Source organism: Acomys minous, assembly GCF_964271855.1.
Source record: "Acomys minous genome assembly, chromosome: 5".
NCBI classification, from domain to species: Eukaryota; Metazoa; Chordata; class Mammalia; order Rodentia; family Muridae; genus Acomys; species Acomys minous.
The window spans coordinates 16,310,420-16,336,321 of NC_140494.1; the positions used below are offsets into that span (position 1 = coordinate 16,310,420).

The 25,902-nt window shown below is 42.6% G+C and overlaps 2 protein-coding genes and 1 long non-coding RNA gene across 5 annotated transcripts in view; 2 read left to right on the forward strand and 1 right to left on the reverse strand.

Annotated features, from left to right (window-relative positions):
- PTER (phosphotriesterase related) overlaps window positions 1–2,266 on the forward strand; it is a 61,362-nt gene extending 59,096 nt beyond the window's left edge. For all 3 annotated transcript variants that reach the window (XM_084782998.1, XM_084782997.1, XM_084782999.1), the window contains exon 5: window positions 1,460–2,266. In XM_084782998.1, the coding sequence (XP_084639124.1) occupies window positions 1,460–1,670 (211 nt within the window). In that variant the 3' untranslated portion in view covers window positions 1,671–2,266. The remainder of the gene's footprint in view (window positions 1–1,459) is intronic.
- Window positions 2,267–4,682: 2,416 nt separating this feature from the next.
- On the reverse strand, window positions 4,683–12,691 carry C1QL3 (complement C1q like 3). The gene is made up of 2 exons (XM_084783000.1): window positions 10,814–12,691; window positions 4,683–5,053 (listed from the first exon to the last, which is right to left on the reverse strand). The coding sequence occupies exons 1-2, from the start codon at window positions 11,399–11,401 to the stop codon at window positions 4,874–4,876; spliced, it is 768 nt and encodes a 255-aa protein (XP_084639126.1). The 5' UTR covers window positions 11,402–12,691; the 3' UTR covers window positions 4,683–4,873.
- A 3,064-nt stretch (window positions 12,692–15,755) lies between these two features.
- Window positions 15,756–19,134, forward strand: LOC311598685. Its single transcript, XR_014779625.1, has 3 exons — window positions 15,756–16,089; window positions 18,213–18,343; window positions 18,744–19,134. It is a non-coding gene; the product is annotated as an uncharacterized lncRNA (long non-coding RNA).
- Window positions 19,135–25,902: the final 6,768 nt, after the last annotated feature.

Here is a 25,902-nt window from a genome sequence, read left to right on the forward strand (position 1 = left end):
TGGTAAATGATTGTACAACTCTCTTATCTAGTCCCCTGAAATGCAGTGTGTTCAAAAGTAACTACAGATCAAGATTTCAGGACCAGCTTTAACAAGCCAAATAAGCTTAGTGGCTTAAATGAGGTTACAGGCACCATGCAGCTGTTAAACAGGCATGGCGTCCTTGTGTGCCTGCTGAATGCTGCTTTCTCTACCACCGAGCACCCGGATTGGCTCTTCTTGGTGGTACTTACATTCCTTTGACCTTCAAGTTGGTCTAGTATTCAACTGTAACTTATCTTAAAGGTTCTCAGAGGGCAGGTTTGTGTGCCTTGGATTTTTTTGTGTGTAGTGTCCCATGAGTGTCACAGTAGTTATTAAATAGGACTCATGCCAGAGAATATCAAGCAATGCTCCTATCTACCTATGAAAACAAAAGAAAACCTTTCAAATAGTCAGTCCCCAGAGGAGGAGCATGATCCATCCACCTACATCCACCTACATCCATTTGGTACCACCTACATCCATTTGGTACCACCTACATCCATTTGGTACTCTTGATACTCACAAGACTGTACAAGCATCCCAAAGACGAGGCATTGTTTGCAAGTTGCATCTCTGACTTCAAAGGCCCACGGTGGTCAGGGACAGGCACTGCCCAGAGTGCAGACACGTACAGATGGTGGCTGTCATGAGGTGACTCATGCTGCAGATTACAGCTCTTAACTAGGCAAAGAGGATTACATTTTTTACAGCCAGGAAGCTGTCTTTTAGTCAACTGACTATGGATTTAAAGGAACAGCTTGCTATTTTAGCAGCCTTGTTAACAAGGAAGACAAACTAAAAACTTTTGGTCATTTTCATCTAATGCTCTGAGACTGCTACCGAGCCAAGATTCCTGTAGACTTCAGAGGGACAGCTGACTGGAATGCAGAGCCCTATGTCAATCCATTTTCATTGACTGCATAACAACACAGCACAGACCCTGCACTTGAAAATCAGCTGATCTCACTCAAAGTGTTTTTGTTCGTATGAAGATTCCTTTTCTTTCTATATTTTACTCACAAACGCCCACTGACTTTAAAGAGAAAAAGATAGAATAGTGTCTCAAAACTTGAGCCTAAGGCAAGCATTTTAAAGAGGAGAGACAAATATAAAATTATTCAGTGAACTGCTGTTGTGGCCATGCGCTCAAACGGCCTAAACTCTGGAAGCTGTCCTTAGCACAGCATTGCCAGACACTGTCAGAAATATCATCACAGGGTTGAAATTCCTGTGTGCACAGAATGAGGATCTCATTCATATTAGGATGAAGTAACACCTGCATTTTCACCACGCAGTGTTCATTTAGAGTCTTCTGGTACAGATGCTACAATGAAATTCAGTCTTTAAAAGCACCATATGTTCAGGAGCGAAAGGCAACACCTAAAATGTGAGACTGCTGGTGTGTAATGAGTTAACATTTCCCCCACACACACAGGGTCCGGTTCCTGGTGGAGGAGGGCTATGAAGATCGGATCCTCGTGGCCCACGACATACACACAAAGCACCGACTGATGAAGTATGGAGGTCACGGCTATTCCCATATACTCACCAATATCGTTCCTAAGATGCTCGGCCGAGGGATAACGAAGACGGTACTTGATAAGATACTCATTGAAAACCCCAAGCAATGGCTGGCTTTCAAATAGGATAGCTGTTCATGAACCCAGACCCAGAGGGTAAATTTTGCAGGGAATCTTTGGCGATTTCAAATCTGCTGGAGACATCAACACAAGCTACACATGACCAATGGCTGACCACTTCCCTCCTGTGAGAAACTGGGTAATTATCACAGGAAAATCTCTGGTGGCGGCTCCTAGGCTCAAATGAATCCTATTGTCTTTCCTTAATAAAATAAATATAGAATAATGTGTTTGCAAACAATAGTTTAAAGCTATATCCCCTAAGAGTCATTTTGGATGTATTCCCTCCACCCCAACCCCCTGACTCTATGATCTCCACTACTTGAGAAAAACTAAAGTGTTTCTTGCTAAGTTGCCCCCTTCTGGTGCAATCTAATGTTTCTCGTAATATTGATGATCCTACTAATTATCCTGCTGTTCTTTAATTAATGTTCAATGAATAATATGGCATTTGAAAATCACTTTTGGAACAAGGGAAGTTAAATTTTGAGACTTTTTTCCCCAAAGGAGACTGCAATAAGATTCCTAGTTCACAACAACACAAATATTTTCGAAGTTTAACTGTCTATCTATGTAAACTTACAATAAATGAGTTTTGCTGACTTTGGCTTTCTGGTCTCCGTTTTTTGCTGTTGTGTTGTGGTTTTGCAAAGTCTGTCTAAGAACATGTAACAATAGTGAGTTATAAAAATGCAATCATGAAAGTAAAAATATATTACATAATATAGTTTAATGATTCATTACAGTTATAATAACAAAGGCCACAATTTAATTAATTCATGTTGTAATGCAAAGAAAAAGCGAAATGGTTGCCTTATATATATATAGTCCCTTTATTTCATTTACCTTTTATTTCTTTTTTCCTCAGGTCTAGACAGAGAAAATAATGCTTATTTGTCTAAAGAAAAGGTCAGGTCTATTGGAAATGACAGTCTGTTTGTAAACACTACTCTTTAGAAGAGATCCAGCCATGACATTCTGTGCTAATAAAGCATTTCCAAAATGTAGTTAAAACGCTTAATTGATGTGCAGTGTTGTTTATGAGTTAATCCTTTGAATCCTCCCTATGTGATTTGGTACCTAAGACAAATCCCTAATCCCTTGCTGCCAATCCATCTTTGATAAATATATGCTGTTAAGCAGAAATTAAAACTGTGGCAATTCATCTGTGAGCTACCTGACATATTAGAAGGGCCAAATTGAAGTAGTCACTGTTCTCCATGCATGATCTAAGTGTTTCTGTCATATAAATCACGACAGTTACTCAGACCAAGGCATTTAGACACAACCAACACCACCCTTTCGATGGGAACACCATGCGTAACTCTTGGAAAGTCAAAGCTTGCTAATCTAAAGCTATTTCAGTTGATCAAAGCTGATCAAGCTCTGTATATTAGAACAAAAAGTACCAAAGTAAAATGAGCCAAAAGAACAACCCAATTCCTTTAGAGAGAAAAAAAATGCAAATGTCCTTCCCCAGTAAAACAAGCAGATTTCTACATCTCTGGTTTTGAAATCCGCTTGTCAAAGAGTGTTCAAAGGCAACTGGAAGGGGAACAGATTTTTCCATTGTAAGAGAAGCTGTGCACTAGTAGGACGTATACCATACCATGCATTTTGATCTTTCCCTTAGATTAAAGAGATGGCTCTTGGCAGTGTGTTTTAACTAGAGAGAATGGGCCTGCACTGTGCTGTCAGCTTCAATCCACCAGAAGGAAAAGAAATAATTGACTACTCGAAGGGGTATGTTTCATAAACATTGTAAGGGAGAGATGCTTGCCTCCTGAAGTCCTGTGCTAATGGCCTGCCAGAGGATGCAGTTAAAGTATGGATTGCATGTGGACTTCAGTAACCATGGGGTCAACTAACTCACACATGTGCGATATGGGGTATTGAATCTACTAAGATTTAATTTTCTGGATAACTCTTAAAGAGAAGTAGCTTTTATTATTGTCCTACTCTATATATTTGTATCATCTAAAATATAGTTCAATCTAAAATAAGTCAAATAATTTGTGCATGGTTCTGTGTGTATACATATATGCTTTTTGAATTAGTTTTTCTTTTAGCTGTACAGCCACTGTGCCTAGTGGACTGAAGCCGTGTATATATAATATTTCATCTAACATGTATGTATATAAATAAGTGTGTGGCAGATATTTATATAAAATATATACACTTTGTTGTCATTATGGGTTCTATTGTTAATTTTGAATTAACCCACAGGCCACAGATTTGTGGTAAGTTTTGAAGGCCTTACTTAGTGTCCCCTAGGTGACGCATGCAGTAGCTCAAATTAAACCTTTGTGCCTTAGGTTATGAACAATCTTTTGTTCCAAAGAAGATAAACCTCCATATGACTTCATACCAAAGAATACATTTCTCTGACTGTTCAAGTGAATCTAAATGAATTCTATTAATGAAATGGACACACGGGGGGGGGGGCGGTTCTAAATACCATACATAATTACACATTTTCACACTTATAGGGCAATCCTATGATACAATTTCAATCTCTACCATTTAAAAGACTATCATCAGAAAAGAGAGAAAAGAAAATTCACATGAAAAGGGGAAAAAAATGTGAAAAGGATCACAGGCTTGGGAATTCCCACAAATCCAGAAAATTCCAGGTTAAGGCTTGAAGTTGAATCATTCCCAGGTCTAGCTATAAGGTTAACAAGAGTACAAGGCAGACAATATCTTTGGGGACAAGCAGCATTACTTCAATCAGACCTTCTCCTGCAGGGTAAAATAACTCCTCCCCACACTACAAATAGACTCCAAGTGTCTTAATAAGCAGATAAACTCACAAGAACCAAAGCTGACACATGGATAAAAGCAGCAAGGTCACAGTACACCAAAGTATCATAGATATCGAAGAAATAATTCGGTGTCTTAGATTTTTCTATAAAAACTTGTGGTCTATATAGGACTTCATTCACATGGACACTAACAATAAGGAGTATTTGCTTTGGCGGTAGTGGATCACACATCTGCTTATCTTACGTTAAATACTTGTTTTTTTTTTTTTTTACATAATGCGTCTGAGTGATACAGATGTGAGTCAGGTAGCATTTGATCTCCCCACATTTACACAACTGAGGTGCCCTACAATGGGCTTCCCCTGGGATCCTTGATTCACTGACGTTAGCCATACGAATCCAGCGTTCAAACTCAGAATAGCAAGCTCAGTTTCTGCATTATCATCAGTCAGCATAAATAATAAATCCGGAGAATGTGCTGTATTTGTTGTTGTTTCCTCCATGGGCTTTCCCACCATCTAACTTGATATAGACTTCATCTCCTGGTTCCAGGTGAAGGACCACACTGTTACTGGCATAGTCGTAATTCTGATCAGCATCTTGGGCAATTGCACTAGCACGCACCTATGTGAAACAGACAAGAATTAGAGTTTGCAAAAGAGAATCCTCAAGTTGCGCCTTTTGCATAATAGCAGACTTGCCGCTGTGAGCACTGAATGTAGCACACTGACGTTGCCTTTGGTCCCATGGCTTTAGAAGGGATTTCTGTAACAACCTCAACTACGTTACTGGAAAAGAGAAAAACAGAAACACGTTGCTTTAATAAGGGACAGTGCAGCAATCTTTCCTATCCTTGTAAATAAAGCATGCCAATCTAATTTCCTCTTCAACTGTCACTTTTTCTGATTCCTTGGATCTCCACATCCAATCACATTTTGGAATGGAAATGGAAGTATTGTTTTGCATTTTAAGCCAAATAATAACATTCCAACTAACTGCGCACTTCAATGGCTCATCATAATTATTAGAAACTGATAGCTCAAGTGGCAAAAGACCCAGGGATATACCATTCTGCATCTATATAGAAGGGGAAATAAAAGAAGAAAGCTTTTGTGTTTAGAGCTTTGGAAATCAGACACAAGCAGAGCCCCTTTTTCTCCAGGCTAGTTCAGAAGCAGCTTAACTCACCTGAACATCTTTGTTTATATCTCCCACGTTTCCAAACTGCCTTTCACTTTTTTTTTGTGCCCTTTTCACATTTAGTTATATGTACCTTTAAATCAACAATTTAATTTCTCCAGATCCAAAAGCTATAGAAGAAATTAAATTTGTGACCTGAGATGGCTCAATTTTCTAGGATTCCTGGTCGGTATTGTTTACGTGACTGTCAGTGTGTCTGGCATGGAGGACAGGAGCAGACTATAATCTGCTTATGTTCTGCCTTCTCATTAGTGAGTTGATCAACATTTGCAAACACTTAAATTGCCTATCATATCGTGTCATATGGACGTTCTGTCACACTCCTTCCTCAAACGAGGCTTCAGTCTCGCTTAGACATATTTTGATTCTGTTGTGGAAAAAAAGATCTTTGAAAAGGCAGGCTTGTGTATGATTGATTTCAGTAGCACGTCTTCTGCTCTGTGGCTTGCTTCAGTTCTACCATAATGATATTTCCCTGAATAACATAGCAAATGATTTAGTGGCTTTTGTAAACCTGCACTATGTAATAATGTATGACTTGGGGTATAATATGCTAGGCTTTATCACTTGGCAAAATGAAAGAAATGAGACATAAGTCAAGAATTTCCCTGCGTGTCTTTCAAAATGTAAATGATGGGTTTTCAAATTAAAATTTCATGGGAAGGATATGTTCTCACATTAATGCTGAAATGCCATAAGAGGAGAAGGCTCTTTGACACTACTGAACTTGGAATGTAATTTGAGTAGTATTTTAACATTTTTTTTTCTTTCTGGGTATCATATAGCAAAAGGAGAGAAAGGCTTAAAGGATTTAGAATTGCTTATCACTGTGCTAACTGGCATTAATATAGTGAAACCAGTATGCTGCATGATCAGACTCAAAAGCTTTGACTCGAATGTGTCCAGCACTAGTGAGGCGATACAGTTTAACCGTTACATAATAATGCACTTGGACTTCATGATATTTCCTAGGAATTAATCTTCAGTTTGGAGACGCTGAAGGCTTTAGTTCATTCATTTCATCTCATTATTAATTCTCAGTGAAGAAAATTTACACAGTGAGGATATCATCATTATGACTTGACTTTCAGAACGTGTGGATCTTTAATGAATGTGAAACATTAAGATACAAACTAGCAATTATCTATATTAGCAGTATGTTGATTAATCATCAAACTAATGCACTTCTCAGCTATTAATAAGGGGGGATACAGTTTATTCAGCACTTGGGGGTATTTATTATATAGTTTACAAATGTCCATTTTCATTGTTTTCTATATGAAACCTTTAGGAGCCAAGACTCACTGAAATCTTGGATTTAGAGACTAATCCTTTGAAAATATACAATGCAGTTTTTGGTCTATAGAATATAACCACAAAACCAAGTAAATGTTACCATTTTTAATTCAGTAAGTAAAACCACAGAACCTGCTAATGCATTAGCATGATTCCACACACTGCAAGGTTATACTTAGCACTTTTTTATTTCCTTTGTTGAATAAAACTGGTGTGGTGGCTTTATGATAAAAAGCAATTTCCTAACATTTTAACCTATGCAGCAGCACAGGACTTTCCCAATTAAATGCTCACCATCTGCCAGTGCCCATGATGTCAGAACGCCTGTCCACCCATCACACTCTAAGGGTATAATGGGGCTTGGAATTTCACGCTCTGATATCTATCCCACTGACTCCAGCAGTTCTTACTTGAAGCCATCAAACTATTGAGGAAGGTAATGTGTTCACCCTGAAGGCTATTTCCAGACTCCTAAATGTGCACTGATTTCGGCATTTTGTCAGGGAGTAATAATGCATCCTTTTCTAGGTCCAATATACCTATTTCTGCCTAAATTCACTTTAATATCTTTTCTTAGGATGTTAACTATCTAGTTTCTGTTTTATCTTTAGTGTGCATTTCTGTGCTTTTAAAGCAAGAACTAATTTGGCATGACACATCATCTCTTTCTGACAAATGAATACAAAAACCACACACTATTTATTCTTTCCCATGTAGTTCATGCCTATTGCTACCACAACTAATAAATGTCTGTAAATGAAAAGCTTATCTCTAGTTATTTTATATAACTAACTTTCTGGCAATCTTGTCTTTATTATGGTGGTGTACTATAATGACATCATAGAAACTATGCCGAGAGACTATTTTTTTTTTCAGGTTTTTAACTACAAGTATAGGAGCATTAGGAATTTTTCCTGTTTCTGTATAGAGCTATTTGACCCTCATTTTTACCTTTAATATACACTGTGATGGGCTTTCAACAGATGATATGATTAAGGGTAGGCTAATGGTTTCGTAGGGATTTTGAGACCAGGAGTCCTTTATAGTGAGTGATATGTTTGTAGGAGTATGACAGGCAGTATATTTTTAGCATTGTCTTGTTATTAAGGGATTATCATTATACAAAATATTTGCAGCAACATTTGCTAATTTAATTAACTGCTGCTGATGTTCTGGCAATTTCATTTTCATTGTACTCCCATGGAACCATAAACAAAAGGTTAAGTGGCACATCAGGTTAATTTACTGGCCTTTGATGTGCCCATCTGTGACCTTACATTCAACACAAAGTATGAATAAGATGGCCCTCATATGGTTGTGGTCCAGAGACACTGCAGCGAAAACCTGCATCCTTCCCTTGTTGTTTAATTTCTGTGCTTCTCAAAATCCACTTAATCCATAGAACATCACTCTGACATGGATCTCTGCGTTTCTGTTTTATAAAAACAAATTAGGTCATCTCAGAGGGAGAATTGTGACTCTAGGAAACAACCATACAGACTATAATTGAAAATCAAGAATAAAATATTTATTTAAAAATTAATAAAAAAGAGATTTTTACAAGATTTCCCACTTGGCACTGGCTGCAGCCAGACTTTACAAAACTGTTTCATTCTAAAGACAAAACTCCTCTGCTGTGACATTGCCATAACTGTTTTCTAAGACAACCCACACTGAACTCGGAAGGATGCTGCTCACTACTCTCCCCACACTTTTCTTCATTAGCTATTACTCACTTTTTGAAGAAGAAGCAGCCAGTCTCGAGCATTGGAGGTGTTTTGCCCACTTGCTTTCCTGATCCCCATAGACTCTGTATTGCTCAAGTGATATAGGAAAAAATTTATGCCCCTAGTGAAATGGCTTAAACAACAAGGCACATGTATGTTTTAATTTTAGAACCTGCATACTAAATGCTTTTCTTCTGCTTGTTTGTATGGGCACGGATTCTACAATCTAACCACCAATATCTGAGCTAACTCCATTGTGCTAGTTCTTAGGGCTTCCTGCATTTGCAATCTTCAGATATTCTTAAAATTATCATTTCTATATTTGTTGACAAAACTAGAATTTTTGTACAATTTAGTGGGTTGCTCTAAAAATATCTCTTTGGTAGAGTAGTGTTTACAGACATAACTTTTGAGTCAGAGACTCAATTTATAAATAAAGAGGTGCCTTGTGGCTGCCTGCTGGGCCGTTCCTAAGTCATGTGGTCAGGCAGACACAATGCCTCTTTTGGTATAGTGAGCCGTGCTCTTTGTAGCTTTGTACCTACAACAATTTTTATTTCACTTAATATCATTTTCATGCATAATAATTGCAATAAACAACCTTTTCAGTGCCTCCTGGTGGCCATGTTTCCTTTTCTTTCTTTCTTTCTTTCTTTTTTTTTTTTTCCTCCTTTTCTTTTTTAATTTCTGATGTCCTGGAGGTTTTGAGGGGATTTGTAGACAAGAAGAAGCAAGGGACCTTTTAAAGTGTAGATTACATTTGGGACATTCATCTTTTACCTTTGAAAGAATTCTGACACTAAATCAGGTCTTGAGGAAAAGAAAGGAGGAAAGAAAGAAAGAAAGAAAGGAAAGAAGGAAGAAAGAAAGAAAGAAAGAAAGAAAGAAAGAAAGAAAGAAAAAGTTCCTAAAAAGTAAGTCCCTAAAAGTGCTCTGTAGAAAATCGGAGTTTAGCTAATATCTGAATTTCCAGAGTACCAAAGACCTGGAGCACACCAGCTTTTGCTAAGTCAAGATTACTGCAGGAAATAAAGTATCTTGGAGGCCATCCAGGAGGGTCGCAGGGTCTCTCTTCCTGTCAGCCAGTAAGCAAAGTTTAGGGCACAGCAGGTTACAAGCACAAAGGTCTCTCTTTACCCAGGTGCCTGGGACTTGCAGAGTGCAGAAGGTCCTATTACACTTTTTGGTAGTTAGAAATGTATTTTTCCCCTGTGACTAAAAGATCAAAGAAGCTTCGGGTTTGCACTGACTTGACTCTAACAATGGCAAAGTAGCCCTGGCCAACACAGGAGACCAGTGGCCCCTGTGGCACCACCTACCAGCCCTGAAGAGCAGATCCTGGTTGGGGCTCATTGGAGGCTATTTTGCTGCCAAAGCAAGGCGAGGCAGGTGTGATTAGAAAGAGCCTTTACCACCGTGGCCCGGAGGTGGTGAAAGGGCTGAGCTCTGATAGGCCACCTTCCCCACCACCTCCTTGTGCATTTTTCTTTTCCAACCCACCATAGAGAGGGGGCTTCCGTGTTTGGGGGCGAGCTGCTGTACTTTTACAGCGCTGTAAATCTAACTTTTTCTTTTCCCAGCACTTCTTCTTTTGGAAAGTAACTGGAGTGTAAAGTGGCTCTGAATTTCACCGACCTCTCAAGGGTCATAGCATTACCATTACCCCGCGCGGCAAAGTGCTGTCTGAGACTCACTCTTGGGGGCCCCTTTCTTTCTCCCTGGAGTCCTAGTCTATCTCCACTGAGTCTAGAACCCTGACAAGCCCATTTCGGGCTCCTGCAGCCATCTACGTCCTCCGGAAAGGCTGCTGAGAATGCCACCTGCCAGGGATCCTGCCCTGCTCTAGGACTCTCCTAGTCCACGTTGTCCCCGGGGCCAAGCTCCAAGTTTCTCGCCCCTCTAGGGTCACGCTCATAACTGCGCGCGCGGATCATGGTCTGATACCCTAGAACTACCTTCTCCGGACAGCAAGGCACCCTCCTCCACCTAGGACCCCCATCTCTCCAGCATGTCACAGCGTCCCTCTAGCACTTGCTCCCGGGAGCCAGGTTGCCGCGCCCTTCCTTCGCGGGCTCCCACCCCCATTTCCGGGGTCTCCTCCCTCTTGCCAGCACCTTCCCGCACTCGCTCTCCGCCCTCCCCACTGCCTGCCGGTACTCACCTGGTTGTTTTTGCAGAGATCAGCCCACATGCTGGTGCCGTCCCCTCCGCGCATCAGGACGTGGTAGGTGAAGAAGTAGATCCCCGGGATGGAGCAGGTGAACTTGCCCGTGGTGGGATCGTAGTGGTTTCCGAGGTTGGTTACCACGTCGTCGAACTTGAGCACCTCGTAGCCTTCGTGCTGCCGTTTGAGGCCAGCGTAGAAGGCGATCTTGGGCACCGTGCTGTAGGTGGCCGCGCTGATAGCCCCGGCCGCATTCAGGCCAGGCGCCCCAGGCGGGCCCGGCAGGCCTTGCCGGCCGGGTTCGCCCTTCTCACCCGGGGGCCCCACGGGGCCCGGTGGTCCAGGCTCTCCGGGGGGCCCACGCGGACCTGCTTTCCCTGGCCTGCCGGCCTCGCCTTTGGGACCCTGGATGAAGGTGGGCAGGGACTGCATGAGGCCACGGTCCGGAGTGGCAGCGGTGCTGGGAGCCTTGGTGCCCCCGTAGGGGTCGCAGACCATGCGGCAGGTGCCCAGCATCTCGTAGTGCGCCGACGTGCCGGCCGAGCTCACCAGCACCGGGATGAGGATGACCAGCAGAAGCACCATCACCACCCCCAGCGCCCCGGCAGCGATCAGGCGCCTCCTGCTGCCCACGAGCCGGCTCAGCGCGGGCCGATCCTCTTGTCTGCTTTTGGACAAAATTTTGAAGGTTGGGCGGGGACCTCCTCAGAGCCGAAAACAATCCCCCTTCGAACCCCAACTCCCCTGGGCGGGCGGGCGCCGGCCTCTCTTTACCGGCTCCTACTCCCCCCGCTGAGGTTGCGGCTAGGGAGGGAGCTGGGGCGCCTAGTGACTTGTGAAGTCCCGAGCGGGGGGTGAGGGCTGGGGGAGGGGTGCTCAGGGCGCCCTCTCGCCTCCTGCCAACCCCTTAGCACCTGTAGCTGCGGCGGGTGCCGGCGCGGCCACCCGGAGGGCAGAGCCAGCCGCTGCCTCCTGCGCTCTCCCCGGGCGGCTCACACTTTTATGCCGCTGCTGCCCGCGATCGACTTTTCCTTTTTTGCAGACTGCGCCAGTTCACACCAACTTTCCGTCTGAAGTTGCTTTTTTCTCCCTGCTTCTTGCTTCTTTTCTTTGCTGGCTGGGTTCGTCTGTCCCTTGTCTTTTTTCTTTCTTTCCTTTTCTTCCTCTTTTGAAGCCACAACAACTCTAATAGAAGCTCACCCCCAAAGCCCCTAGTGAGCTGAGGGAGCTCGGGTCAGGCGCCCCCCCAAGATGCCCTGAGCGGCGGAGGTTCGCAGGATCAGCGGCTCAGAGAGGTTCAGAGACGGAGATAGGAGCTAGCCAGCAGCAGCGAAAGCCTCGCCGCCGAGAGCCGAACGAGAGAGGCTGAACGCAGAATTCTGCCTGGGTACCACCTGCCAGGAGAAGAGGAGGCTGACAAACGCGCGCCGGAGCAATTTATAGGAACCCAAGGCACAGAGGAAGGGGAGCCGCTTTGGCATCTCTCTGCAGCATCTGCTCTGCTCATCCCACTCACACAGAGTTTGGCATTACTCTGACAATGTGGGATTTTTTTTTTTTCGGCCTCTCTTTTTTTCCCTCTCTGCAAGGGATGAACAGTGAAATCCTGAATACTTCCTTGTCTAACCCAGACGATGGCAGCGCCCTAGCTGGACATACTAGGGGGAGGGAGGCAGCTGTGCGACAGCTCTCAGGACTCAAGGGTCACACCTAAGTCTATTTCCCCAGTGCCAACAGCTCTTGTTGGAGGTGGAAGTGAAGGTTGAAAGGAGGGAGGTTTGGTGACAACATTTCTCTCCTGGCTCATCCACAATCAGCGCTTCAGGTGTTTTTCAAAATGCCACTTTTAACATAAGGAGGGCCCTCTCCAGTTCTCCAGACAGTAGATGTGCGGGCTTTTTTTTTTTTTTTAACCTTAGCATTTGCTTCTACAGCCTCCTAAATGAAATAAGATGTTACCCTGAGAACAGTGAAGTGTATTTAAAAAGGAAAAGGACATTTCTTGACTTAAATGAACGTGTCCACCGCCCAAAAGGAGGAGGGTTGGCTCTCCTTACAAGGGCTACACAATGGGGAGCGCACACATGAGCCTTTGACTTACAGGGCTTCCAATTGCAGCAGCCCTTCAGGAGATACCAGTCACTGGACTTGAAGTTGCGTTTGCTTAAAGGTGCAACATACAGGAGAAATCATCACTTGTCAGAGTGCCTTTCGTGGTCTTACAATAGAGAAAGCGTGTTTGCAAAGGTGCTGGGTTTCATAAGACACACAGATAGTTCTTAGGGGCCATAGCAGCTCTCCCAGATGTGCACTGGGCGGGAGGGAGGGAGAACAGGGAAATTATGACAAAGAAAAGCCACCACCCCTAACCGTGGGAGAGCTAGAAGAATAAGCCAGGTGAATTTAGTAAAAGGCTACCAGAGTGAGTGTTAGGAGAGTTATCCCACCAGCAGCTACGTTTGACACATGAGAGTGGTTTTAAATGCCGAAGCAGAATCGATTTTTTAATTCATACTTCTGCATTCTGGTGCAATAGATGTCAATCAAACGTGGATGACATTTACTTGTCAATACAGAATGATGGCCGGGAAGACAGTTACTTATTACAACAGGGTGAGAGTCTGAACCAGGAAGGAGGAACAAATAATGAAGTAACAAGCAAGTAATATATCCTAAGTGACCATAGTCGGCCAACGGAGGTCCGACCTGTGGGCTTCACAGCACAGCACAGCATCTCCATCAAAATCCTGCAGCCCCTCCTCACTGTCCCCCACCGTAACAGTTAAGTCCCCTTTTTTCAGACTCAAATCAAAGTAAGGTCAAGCAGACTTAGAAGCAGATTCATTGCTGCTCCTGAGGTCTTCCTGAGAGAGTCACCACTACAGGAATATGGCTTACTCTGCCATGGTACAGCAGCCAATGCTCTCCCACCACCAGCCTGGCTGCTGACAAGGCTCCAGCTACTGGTAATGAGGGCCGGCCCTTCTATCTTTCCAAACCTTAGCTTTCATTTTAAGACAAAGATTTTTTTTTATAAAATGTGCATCATCAGTACCTTTGGCATATATGTTCTTATAATTTTTTGTTCATGGAGGCTACCTGATTTCTGTGTTTTTTAAAAATAGAAAACACAGAGAAAAAAATCTCTCCAGACCATAATACCAACACCTACCCTTCATAACACACTTTCTAGATTGTTCCTCAAAGATCATTCTCTGGAGTGAGCAGTGATGACCACAAAGGGAGGAAATGTGCCAATGAAACAAACTCTTCCCTCATGTTCCAAGACACCTCAATTCATAAAGCCTTCTCAGTACTAAGGGGAGTTTAATGGAAGGACATGAAAAGGAGTTTTTTTTTAAATAGCAATAAATAAATGTTCATCAAAAGTCCAGGACACAAAGAGCTTTTCCATTAAAGATACTCATCTTATGAGAGAATCCACCAATGAGAATGTGAAAGTTAGATCAACATCAACCTTGAGAACTTAGTTTTCACTTTGCTTATGTGAATAGGAAGCCCGAGAGCTGTGTGGAGAATCAAGGCTATTGGGTGAGCTTGCTGGGATAAACTCTACAAAACGATGCATCAAGCCAGCCTGAGAAGGGCGGCAACATGAGGGCTTTCCTTCGCCACCTTCTTCTTATGACAGTGCAAGGTTCGATATCTCAGGCCAGTGTCCTGACATCCTAGAAGGCGGCTGAGGTGTCAGATGTCTGGCGATGCTTGTTCTGCATGATGGCCAGATCCCCAAGGCTGACCCCAAGTCTCTCTAGCAAAGGCCCATATCTGAGTGCACACATGAGTATTTGGTCCCCCCCCCCCTCTCTCTCTCTCTCTCTGTGTGTGTGTGTGTGTGTGTGTGTGTGTGTGTGTGTGTGTGTGAAGTAAACTGGATTTATTTTCCTCTTTCCTCTCTTCAAGAAATCCCCCACCACGCATGTTGGGGGAAAATGGCTTTGTTTCCTCAAGATTTTTAAGGATGATGACTCCCTAGTAAACGAACGTATGGCTGTGCACTGTCTTTTCTACTGCTCCAGTTGACAGAAGCTTCTCTGGAGAGTTACTCATGCTTCATCTCTTGTTCTGACAGTTTGAATAAACCATCTGATGTGGCCTATTACTCATCCTCTTTATATGTATATAATAATAGAAAATGTGTCAATTAAAAAATATTTAGTTTTCTTTAGTGCTCATCAGAGAAGCAAGTTTTGTCTTATATTTGATATTAGTCTTGGAAACGGCTGTGGAGTCTCGTTTTCACAGCATCCCTCAAGATGTTTCTGAAGAGGAGAAAAATTGCATGGCATTCCCAACTACTGCATCTGAGGCTTTGGGGTGCTTTGGCTGACATAGCCTGATCCAGAAACCCCTGATCATGGTGGGGTGGTGATCTGTGATTTTCAACTTCCTGCTTCATTTGTGCTGCTTTTGAAGAGCTAGGCAGACCCTAAGTGCAAGGCGCCCACACAGACATCCACGGCCATCCATTAATCTTTATTGAGCACCCACTGGCAGGAAAGCCCTACCCTGGGCTCTTACAGGCAAACAAACATTTAGTCATGAAAATGACTTACAAATCTAGAAACACTTATCCAGAAATAGCATTTCTTATAATAAAGAAAATAACAAATAAATAGGTCCAAGCTAGAAAAGCAGGCATAAAAAATAGTTTTGTTTTGCTTTTTTTAATTGGGACTAGATCAGCTGTTTACCTTGAATGTTTGAGTCTCTGAATTGTGTTTCACGACATATGTTCTTTTTGACCAAAAAATAATATGTTTCTAGCTTTAAAGGGTCTGTTTGAAAATATGTGAGGAAATGGTATATCCTAAATGGGTGTTAATTTGGACCCTAGACATCTTCATTATGTGACTCTGAAGTTTGCTTAAAGTGGCTCCGAGCTTCAACTCATGTTTTTTTCCATAAAACATGAATAACACTAATATCTAAATCACAGAGTTGTAGATATTCAGGAAGGAATCCAGGTAATCATAGTGGTACCTGACTTGTGAGAGCTCATCAACTATCAATTTGCATACTTCTGTATTGTAGGGATGCTGAGAGGCACATGCATCTGTAAAGTGGATGGTGGACCACATAGTGTAGGGTGGAATTTTAGTGCAACTTGAGAGAGATGGCATACAATGGACAATTGGTGTTACAGACTTAGATCAAACCAGAAAAGTTTCTCCACTTGAATTGTCCTGAGCCATCTTCTCTCACCTAAGACAAGGCAAGACAAAACTCAAGATGAGGATGGCTTCTCCAAGGTAAGCAAAAGAAAGTTTCCTGTCAAGGTTATTTAAACTCATCACAGACTGCAGGCAGAGGATGGAGAAGGATGCACTTTTATCCCACACAAAGGCCCTCCCTGAAGCTGACAAGTCATGATCCTATGTTAAAATGACTGAGGTACTTATTTGGGAACTACTCCTGTTTATGACCTTCCTCAAGTAAGGAAACATGTCAGCTGCAGCTGCTTGTACATCAGCCACAAGATCAATCACTTTGAAGGACTTCTAAGCCAGCACCGTATCATAGGTTGAGAACTTTTAATACACAGGAAAATAAGTTGGGGAAGTAGTTCGACAGATAAGTTGTGACCAAATTAGTGAACGGGTGGCAGGAAGGTGGCCACCAGCTCATTGCAGAAGGCTTGTCTACAACACACGTATTCAAACTGGTCTCAGATCCAAAGTGAATCACTCTTTTGTTTAGTTAATTAATGTATTTATTCACTTTACATCACAATCATAGCCCCCTTCCTCCTCCGCTCCCAGCCCCTCCCTCCTTTCTTCTTCTCTGTATACCCCGACCCTATCCCTCAGAAAAGGGGAGCAGCCCCCCATCCCAGCACATCAAGTCTTATCAGAACTGAGAACACGCTCTACCCTAGTTGCCTGGCAATGAAGCCCCCGCCAGGGGGACGTAACTGAAAAGCAGGCAACAGAGTCCTTGTTAGAGACAGCCCCCACTCCCCTTACTAGGGGACCCACTTGAAGACCAAGCCCCCTGGGCCCACGTTAGTTGGCTCTGTTGGTTTTCTTGTGGAGTTCCTGTTCCCTCCCGGTCGGTCCTTCCATCCTTCCTCCCACTCTTCCACAAGGCTCTCTGAGCACCACCCAATATTTGGCTGTGAGTCTCAGCACCTGTTTTGATCTGTTGCTGGGTGGGGCCTTTCACAGAACAGCTATGCTAGACTCCCGTTTGCAAGCTCAGCAAAGTGTCATTAATAGTGTCACGGGTTGGCTCTCTTGCACGGCGTGGCCAGGCATTAGTTGGTCATTTCCGCAATCTCTGCTCCTTCTTTATCCCTGCACATCTCGTAGGTAGGGTAAACTTGGATTGAAGTTTTTGTGGGTGGGTTGGTGTCCCTCTCCCTCTACTAGGAGTCCTGTCCAGTTAGAGGGTGGCCTCTTCAGTCTCCATGTCCACTGCTAGTAGGGGGGGTCTCAGCTAGAGTCACCCCCAGATCCTCCCGGTAGCTTACCCTGTGGTAGGTCTTTAGCCTGTTTCAAAGATGCCCCAGACCATGGTTTCTCTTCTCTCTGCAAGTCCTCTGTCCTCCTGCCCCTTCCCCACTTAGGTTATTCTCAGGTATTTTGATTTCAACAGTTAAAAAGCAACTAATACATCCTCTTAAGCCATTGTCACATGAACACAGCCATCCAAAGCCAAAGTAAAATTAGCTGACTATCAAGCAGAAAATATTCCACAGGGACAAATTTGCACAACCACAGACTGGTCTGGTGAGAAGGTATTGATGAAGACTGTAGAGGTCATATGTTTTGTTTAATAATCCAGAGATATCATACATTTTGAAAGAAGAGGTGATAGAAGGCTTTCCACAGAGCTACATCATGACAAGAGCAGCTCAGATTCTAGAATCTGGTCCTAAGAGTGCTCAGCCTAGAGAAGATGTAAATGCCAATGGTGAATGTCCTCGGTTCCACACCTAAGTGAGTTTACTCTCAGAACAATGAATGACCCTATGTAAGCAACACAACCTGTAAACAAATAACGTGCTTTGCAGTACCCATGCACCAAATAGACATAATAGTTTTCCCTAATGCAATGAGAGTTCTCAGCTGTATACAAGTGGTCGTCTGGCCTACTTTTAACCTTTAATCCTAAAACATAAATTGTCAAGGTATTTCAGATTTATATGCAGACTGAAGTGGAGACAAAAGTGAACCATGGAAAGTAGCTCTGCTTTCAAAATAAATTGTTACAACTTTTCTGTGATGTTTGCCATTGGAAGTAGGTGTGCAGTTTATTACTTAATTAATAAATAACTCTATTCTAAACTCTGGATTACTTGAGAAGTCTGTAAGAGCCTTACTCAAATCACAACTTTGCTTTCTTTTGATTTGTTTTTGTTTGTTATTTTTAGCTTGAATCAAATGGAAATCCTCCCATTTGTCCATATCTGCAGAAGAGACTGGTTCTCACCTGGACCCTTCTAACAATATGTCTGCAGCTTGGATTTCCAGAATGAGCCTTGTGATATGAAAATGGTCCCAGGTATTTCAGCCAGTTTTGCATATGTACCTCTGTGTAGTGTGTGTGCATCCTTGTATACATTTTTGCATGTACATGGGCACAGGCATGTAGAGGTGTACATGTCTGCGCATGTGTATGGATGCCAGATGTAGACATGTTTATCTTTCTAGCTCTCCACCTCGTATATTGCGTAGGAGTTTCTGACTGAACTCAGAGCTGGCTGTTTTGTCTAATCTAGCTAGTCAGCTTGTTGAGGGAATTCCTTGCCTCTGTTTCCTTTGTGCTGGGATTACAGGTGGCCACCATCCCAGTTCATCATTTTGTGTGGGGTTGGGGGCTCTGAACTAAGGTTCCTAATAATTGCATAATAAGCACTAAGCCTAATTAGCTATCTCCTAAGCCCTATTTTTCCTTTTTCCAGCTTGCTATTGCTGTGCTTGGACCATTTCTGTGAAACAGCAACTTCCCAAGGGAAGAGGCATAAGTTTGTATTATCAATAGATACTTTATGAAAAACTATTAAGATCATCTATTAAACTAAGGATTGCCCAAACATATCTATTATACAGTAGCTTCCATTATGTATGTATTTATGTGACTCCCATTATATATTATCTAATCATGCAAATCACTATGTAAATACTAATATTTGTATATATATTGTCCTTTAATATATATAAAGGACATATAAATAAGTCTTAATTATTTGTTTTAAAAAATGGATAGAAGGTCCAAATTGTCTCGTAAAGAAAGCCAGATACTGAATATCTATGTGGTGTCTTCTGGTTGATATCCCATAATTTTCTCATGTCAAATGAGCATGTGTGTTGATGTGACATATAGATCACTGACTAGCCCTTCTTGTCCACTGTCCTAGGGCAAAGAGTGGTGTCCACATACCTCTTGGTTTAAAGACCTAGAATAGAACAAATGGGAGCAGGGAAGAACTAATTAAAAGAGATTTTACAAAACACTTATTTCTCAGGAAAAAATTACATTGAGTCTGGACTACATCTCTACTTTTCCTTCTGAAATTACAACTCAGAGGCCATAATCTCATGTTTTATCCAGTGTTTGACTGCACTGGTGAGAATGAGTTCTCTGGGTAAATCAGTTCTATTATCTTCTCATTAATGCATTCCATTCCATTCAATTCAATTTGGTATAAAACATGTGAGCAGGGAACTAACACGGTCTGTGTCACCACCCTCTGCCCATCTTTTTCATCATCTTTAGCAATTGTTCAATACCTATGACCACTGCTCAGAAATAAGGATGTGCTCATTGTCCTTGAGGTCAGAGACTCTAATTCCCTAAGCTCCAACAATTGGTGCAAAGCGTCCTTAAATTCCTAGACTTGATTTGCATAACTGGCCCTGTCTTGTACATCATTGGCCAATTATCAGTTAATCATTCCTGAAATAGCCTTGCAACTTTCAGGCTTTCTTGACTAGCCTCTCAACGCCTTCCTCTCCTTGCTCCTCTTCCTCACACCCATTAAATCTCTGCTTGCCTTGAGCTCCTTCTCTCACTGGACCCACTTCCTCTGGACTTCCCAAGCACACAGCTGCTCCTCTTATACCACCCACCTCACTGTGCTTTGTTCTAAGCCTTATTGGTGGTGGGGGCTGCCATGTTGTCCTCCACTTTGTGTGGGTATAAAATAATGCTACTTGGTAGGTAATACATGGAGAAAAGGAGCTTATTTTATCACAGTTCTGAAGACTGTGATAAACCCAAAGCGTAATGCTGCCATAGGCTTTAGCGTTTAGTGAGGGTCTTCCTGCTATCCCATTGTAGAAGACAGAAGAGCAGAGGGAAGAAAGCCAAGTGTAGACTTTTAGGTTTGGGGAGAAGAGGGAGTGAAGGAAGGAGGGAGAGAGAAACAAAGTTAGTCAAAGCACTGGCAGATTTATTCCCACCTCATGCCTATTATATCTGAACCTGTAAATTGCTGCAGACATGGATGTATACTATTTGAGTTTTGTTAAAAAAAAATATTTGAGCAGAAAACTTTACCAGTCATGCCCAAATATCTAAATTTTTAAATAGAAAGCAAGGACTGGTAAGTTGGCTCAGTGGGTAAGTGATTGCTATGCAAGCATGGGAACCTGACTTTGGATCCAAGCACCAAGGTCGGCCTGGTCCTGTGGTAACCTCAACACCAGAGGAGGACAATAGAGACAGTCAGATCCCTGGAGCCCTTCGCTGGTCAGCTTAGCCAGTTGGAGAGTTTCAGGTCCCATGAGATGCCTTGTTTCAAAAACATTGAGGCAGCATAGTTGTGAGTTTCTTTTTTAAGAGAATATTTTATTATTTCATGTGTGCAAGTGTTTTGCGTACATGTATGCCTGTGAGCTACATAGGCGCCTGGTGCCCAAAAAAGAACAGAACATGGCCATCATATCCCCAAAAGTGGTGTTACCATGACTGTGAGCAACCTTATGTGGGTGCTGGACCTAGAACCCAGGTCCTCTGGAAGAGCAGAAAAGGCCTCTAACTACTGAGCCATCTCTCCAACCCCCACAATGGTTAGTTTTAATAGTCAACTTGGTACAACCTGGAGTTGCCTAGGAAGGCAGTCTCAGTGAGGAACTGTCTGGATTGTGTTGGCCTATGAGAGATTTTCTTAACTGGGTTAATTAAAGTGAGAAAACTCACCCTGAATATGAGTGACACCGTTTCAAAGGTTGGGCCACAGACTGACTGAATAGAGGGGAGCCTGCAGGGCACAGGTGTGTGTGTGTGTGTGTGTGTGTGTGTGTGTGTGTGTGTGTGTCCGTTTGTTCTCTCTCCAATCCTGACTGCAGATGTGACCAGCTGCTTCAGGTTCCTGCCCCTTTGACTTTCCTCTTAAGATGGACTGCAACTTGGAAGAACCCCCTAAAATAAATTAAAGAAAATAAAGAAAATAAATCTCTTCTCTTGTATGTTGCTTTCACTGGGGTATGTTATCATCGCAGCAGGAATGGAAACTAATGCAGATGGAGAACAAGAAAGGACTTTGGACATCAACCTCAGGCTCCATCAGCATGCACACACACCATCAAGAACAAGGACATACCTTTCTCCCTCCCTCTCCCTCCCCCTCTCCCTCCCCCTCTCCCTCTCCCTTCTCCTCTCCCTTCTCCTCTCCCTTCTCTTCTCCCTCCTCCTCTCCCTCTCTCTCCCCCTCCCCCCTCCTTCTCCCTCCCCCCTCCTTCTCCCTCTCTCTCTTCCTCCCTCTCCATCTCTCTCCCTCTCCTTTCCTTTCCTCACTCCCTCCCACACACAAATTGTTTCCTTCATTATTTGGCACCAATACTTCTAAACACATAAGTATTTGATTACCAAAAGCCCAAACAACTGTAGGCAGATCTGTGCTTATGGCTGCACAGATCTGCCTACCACACATATGAATGTCACACTTCCCCCTTCACGTTTTAATTTGTTATTTGTAATTAGAGCATTTATTTCAACCTCAGTAAATTCTTCCATTAGTCTGTAGTACACTGTCACATAACTACTCGCCAGCTCCTCCGGAAACATAGACAATGCATTCAAGGTAAGACGCCACAGCACACTTGAGACAGTCAACGAATTTCCTCAAGTTTTAAGCAGGGAGTATAGCTTGCATTTTAATGAGTTTCAGCTCTTCTTGGAGCCATACAAATATAGAAATACATATTGTACAATGCAAATGAACTTGAAGTGGCTTCAGTGGATGATAATGCCATCCCTGTGATGGCTACATTAATACCCATAACCAGGAACCACTCAAAAGGTACCACTTTCCCGCCCATGAAAGATAACAGGCAAGCTGCTCTTTCTAAGCAATAAAGCGGACATAATTCAGCAGCAGAAATAAATACTCTTACACACCACAAAAGAGAACGGAACAGGGGAGATAAAAATGCAAGAATAAATACAGGTGGTTTAAACCAGTGAAAGGGGAGTCTGAATGTGAGAGAGAAAAAAAATGATTTGCCTATTTCCTTTCTTTGAGAGCTTCACACACCAGCTTTCTCGGAATAATCCAAGTTTTAAATATGGCGGTGCATTTAAGTTCGGCCTCAAATAGTCTTATCACCAGGGAATGATTCTGAAGCACTGTAGGAATAGCTAAAGACCTGGATTCTCTTTGAAGCAACAATTACTTCTTTGTCAATGCAATTAGAAATGACCGGTGGCCACTGGGGAGAGGGGTGTTGAGGATCTGCCATGGTGTGGCTATTGTTTCCTTCCGCTTGGTGAAAATGTGCTGTAAGCCTCACTCGGTGCTGCCATGCTAAACCCGCCTCTCATCTTCATCAAAAACTTGATGGATGCATGTTCTCTCCCACAGACCTGCGTGTGACACAATTCCAAATTAAAACCTGCGCTCCTTTGTTGTCCAGGAGATTCATTTGGGGGCTGTCATCCACTCCATATATCCCCGCCCTTTGTTTCCTGACTATCAATTCTGGAATTATTGGCAACTTAATTTTTTAACCACTAATGTGATCATTTTAATCATTCGTTCTGTGAGACTTTTTTAAAATTTAGCATAGAAGCGGCTTTAATTGAAACTAACTGAGTTCCCTGAAATGAAGTGGCCTCTTTGTGGGATGTGGCGTATTTTAAAGTGATTCCATGTCTTTGTGTGGCATTTACCTGCAATCACAGAGCTCGGGGTTAGGGGATGATTGAGGTGTATATACACTGACTCAAATAGAATGTGCAAGATTGAAATTGAAAAACTCTTTTTAGATGAACTGCTCGTGAAAGTGGAAAATTACAGGATTTGTCTCAGTAGCATAACAGTTGGGGCTATGAGAAGACACTTTCATATTTTATCTTGGCAGTAAGAGCTTGTTACAGAAAATAAGATGGCTGGCTGGAAGAGAGGGTCTCAAATTTGAAGGCCATTTGTTTTATTTTGTTTTCCTTAATGCTAAAGTAGGAATATTATCTTTGAAAATTATTCAAGAGGCTAAAGTAAGGATCAAGAAACTAGGGAGCCCACCCCCCTTTTCAGCTCTCAGACTGCTCTTTTGGATGGGATAAATTTGTTTAAGGGGTTAGGGTACCCTGAACAAGGCAGATCTTACTCTTTTACGTCTCCCATTGTCTCTAATACCAGCATCCGTGCACCTGACAAATCCCTAAGAAATACTTTTTAGGAGTAAAGAAAAAGGTATTTGCTGCTTGTGCCGCACTAAAAGCAAAGGTCAAAGCATACTCAATAGTTACTGTTCAATGGATCATTCTGGATCAACCACTAAGGCACCTTTAGCTGCAACAGAGGAACCTATAAAGGCAGCCCCCTCACCAGGACTCTTTTTTGGGAATCCTCTGGGATGGGAAACCTGTAGCCCTTTGTCCCTGAGACTCTGCCTGCCACCTTTTCTTCAGTCCCATCTGGCCTGGCCGGGTAGATCCTTATTTCCACATGGGCCAGTCACGCTGGGTTCTCTTTCTTGATTTTCAAATTTGTAATATGAAAGTCATGGGCTAGCCATTGGCCCTAACATTTGAGAGACAGAGGCAGGAGAATATCTGTGAGTTTAAGACTAGCCTCCTTTCTGCATTGCAAGTGCCAGGCCAGTCAGAGAGTTACATAGGGGCCCCCTGTTTCTAAAAAAAAAAAAAAAAAAAAAAAAAAAAAAAAAAAAAGAAAGGAAAGAAAAACAAGTTAAGAAAGAAAGGTAAACATCATTGGCAGGTCCAAAGAGAAATGACTACAGAGGCCTTCTATTGAAGCTCTGAAAGTTCTCACCTGACCGTCAACCCCCTTGGGAATGGCAGTGGGGCTCATCAGCACTTCTTTATCCCACCTCCTTTCTTATTAAGCTACCTTAAATGCTGTTGTTGCTTACAGATGTAGACTCTAACAATACCGCAGCCATAATGGGAGCCTTCAGTGCTTTAAAGGGCTTTTTATGCTTTCTTCTATACCCATGCTGTCTACTAGAACCTTCTAGTAGGAATGATGGTAATGTTCTGCACTCACTGTGACCATTCAGGTAGCCTCTAGTTACAAGAGACTGTTGAATGCTTCAAATATAACTAGTGCAAACAGGAAAATGAGTCTATCGTTTTATTTCATTTAATAATGTCAAATGTAAATAGGTGACTAGTAGCTTTCTGTTCAGTGGAGATGGTAAGGTTTCCTTTTCTCAGAGAAGGACAGAATAAGAAAGAAATGCACATAAACTGAACCAGTGAGTCAATAGGTGGCTGTGAGCAAAATCTCATGAACCGAGGATCCAATAGGCCTCCTGGAAGCACCACATGCTCAGAAAGCGACCACTAGTGGAGTGATGCAATGTTTAGCTGAGCCTTTTATAACAAAGTGTACCTTAATAGAATTTGTTTTTCTCATAGTAATAGAAACTACAAGTCTGACAACCAGATAACAGCAGATTGATTTGAGTCTAAGGTCTTTCTCTTTAGCTTGTAAGTGGTTGTTGTGATGGTTTAAATCCAGAATGTCCCCCCAAAGGCCCATGTGCTAAAGACTTAGTTCTCAGATTGTTACCACTGAGAAGCAATGAAAACTTTTATGACATGGGTAGTGACAGGAGATTTTCCATCTTGGGAGCATGCCAAAAGAGGAGGTTGTAGGACTCTGGTCTCTTTTTTCTTTTCCTCTTTCTTGGTCTTGGCCATGAGGTAAATAACTTTTCGCTTCATTATGGCAGATGTAGAAGTTTGGATAAGTTGAGATATTCCCCATAATCTCTGATGTTGGAACATTTGGTCCCCAATTGATGATACTGTTTAAGTGGGTTAGGGAGTGTGGCCTTACTGGAAGAAGCACATCACTGAAGGTAGGCTTTGAGAGTGAAAAGAATGGCATTGCTTTCCAGCATGCTCTCTCTGATTGGCACTTGTGGTTCAAGATGTGAGTCTTCAGACTCTTTTCTGTCTTCTGTGCTGCTGCTCACTGACACAGTTTCTCACCACGATGGACTTTTACTCTTCTGGAATAAGATGCCAAATAAACCCTATCTTCTATAAGTTGCATTTGTCATAGTGTATTGTCACCGCAACAGAAAAGTCATGAATACAGTAGTAATATTCCTTCTTTCATGAGATGCTTCCTCATATATTCCCAAAGCAATAGGGCCAATCAATTCTGACTGGAACTTACAAAACACTGAGCCAAAATAAGACTTGTCATTTTAAACATCTACCCTCTTAGTTATTTTGCCACAGTAAAGGAAAGCTATCACATCTTTTTTTTTTCCTTGGGTCTTTCCATAATTTCCCTCCAAGTCAAGTAGCCTACTAAATTCTTACAGAGTACCAGACCTGTCAGACTAGAGTCCACCCATGTGGGATCATTGTAACTTAGCTACTTCAAGGACAGTCATATTTAAAGAGTTAGGACTAGAGTTCCAATGTAACAGATTTGTGGGGACAGGATACAACTAAGCCAAAAGAGACAGTGGCTGAGACATGGCTATGCCTGAGAGATAAAGACAGAGAAGAACGTTCTAGTTGCTAGCACAACGAGAAACATGCCATCCACCAAGACCAGAGCATTCAATCAGCATTTCCAATGCAAGGTTGGCCTCGGCTCATGCATTTTAATTGCAGCATCCCACGAGATGTTG

What these genes read in the sequence shown, in the direction of transcription:
- C1QL3 (XM_084783000.1), bottom strand. Translation starts at nt 11,401, where the DNA reads ATGGTGCTTCTGCTGGTCATCCTCATCCCGGTGCTGGTGAGCTCGGCC. An exon ending in ATCTCTGCAAAAACAACCAG is followed by an intron (nt 5,054 to 10,813) that starts GTGAGTACCGGC and finishes TGTTTCACATAG; the next exon opens with GTGCGTGCTAGTGCAATTGC.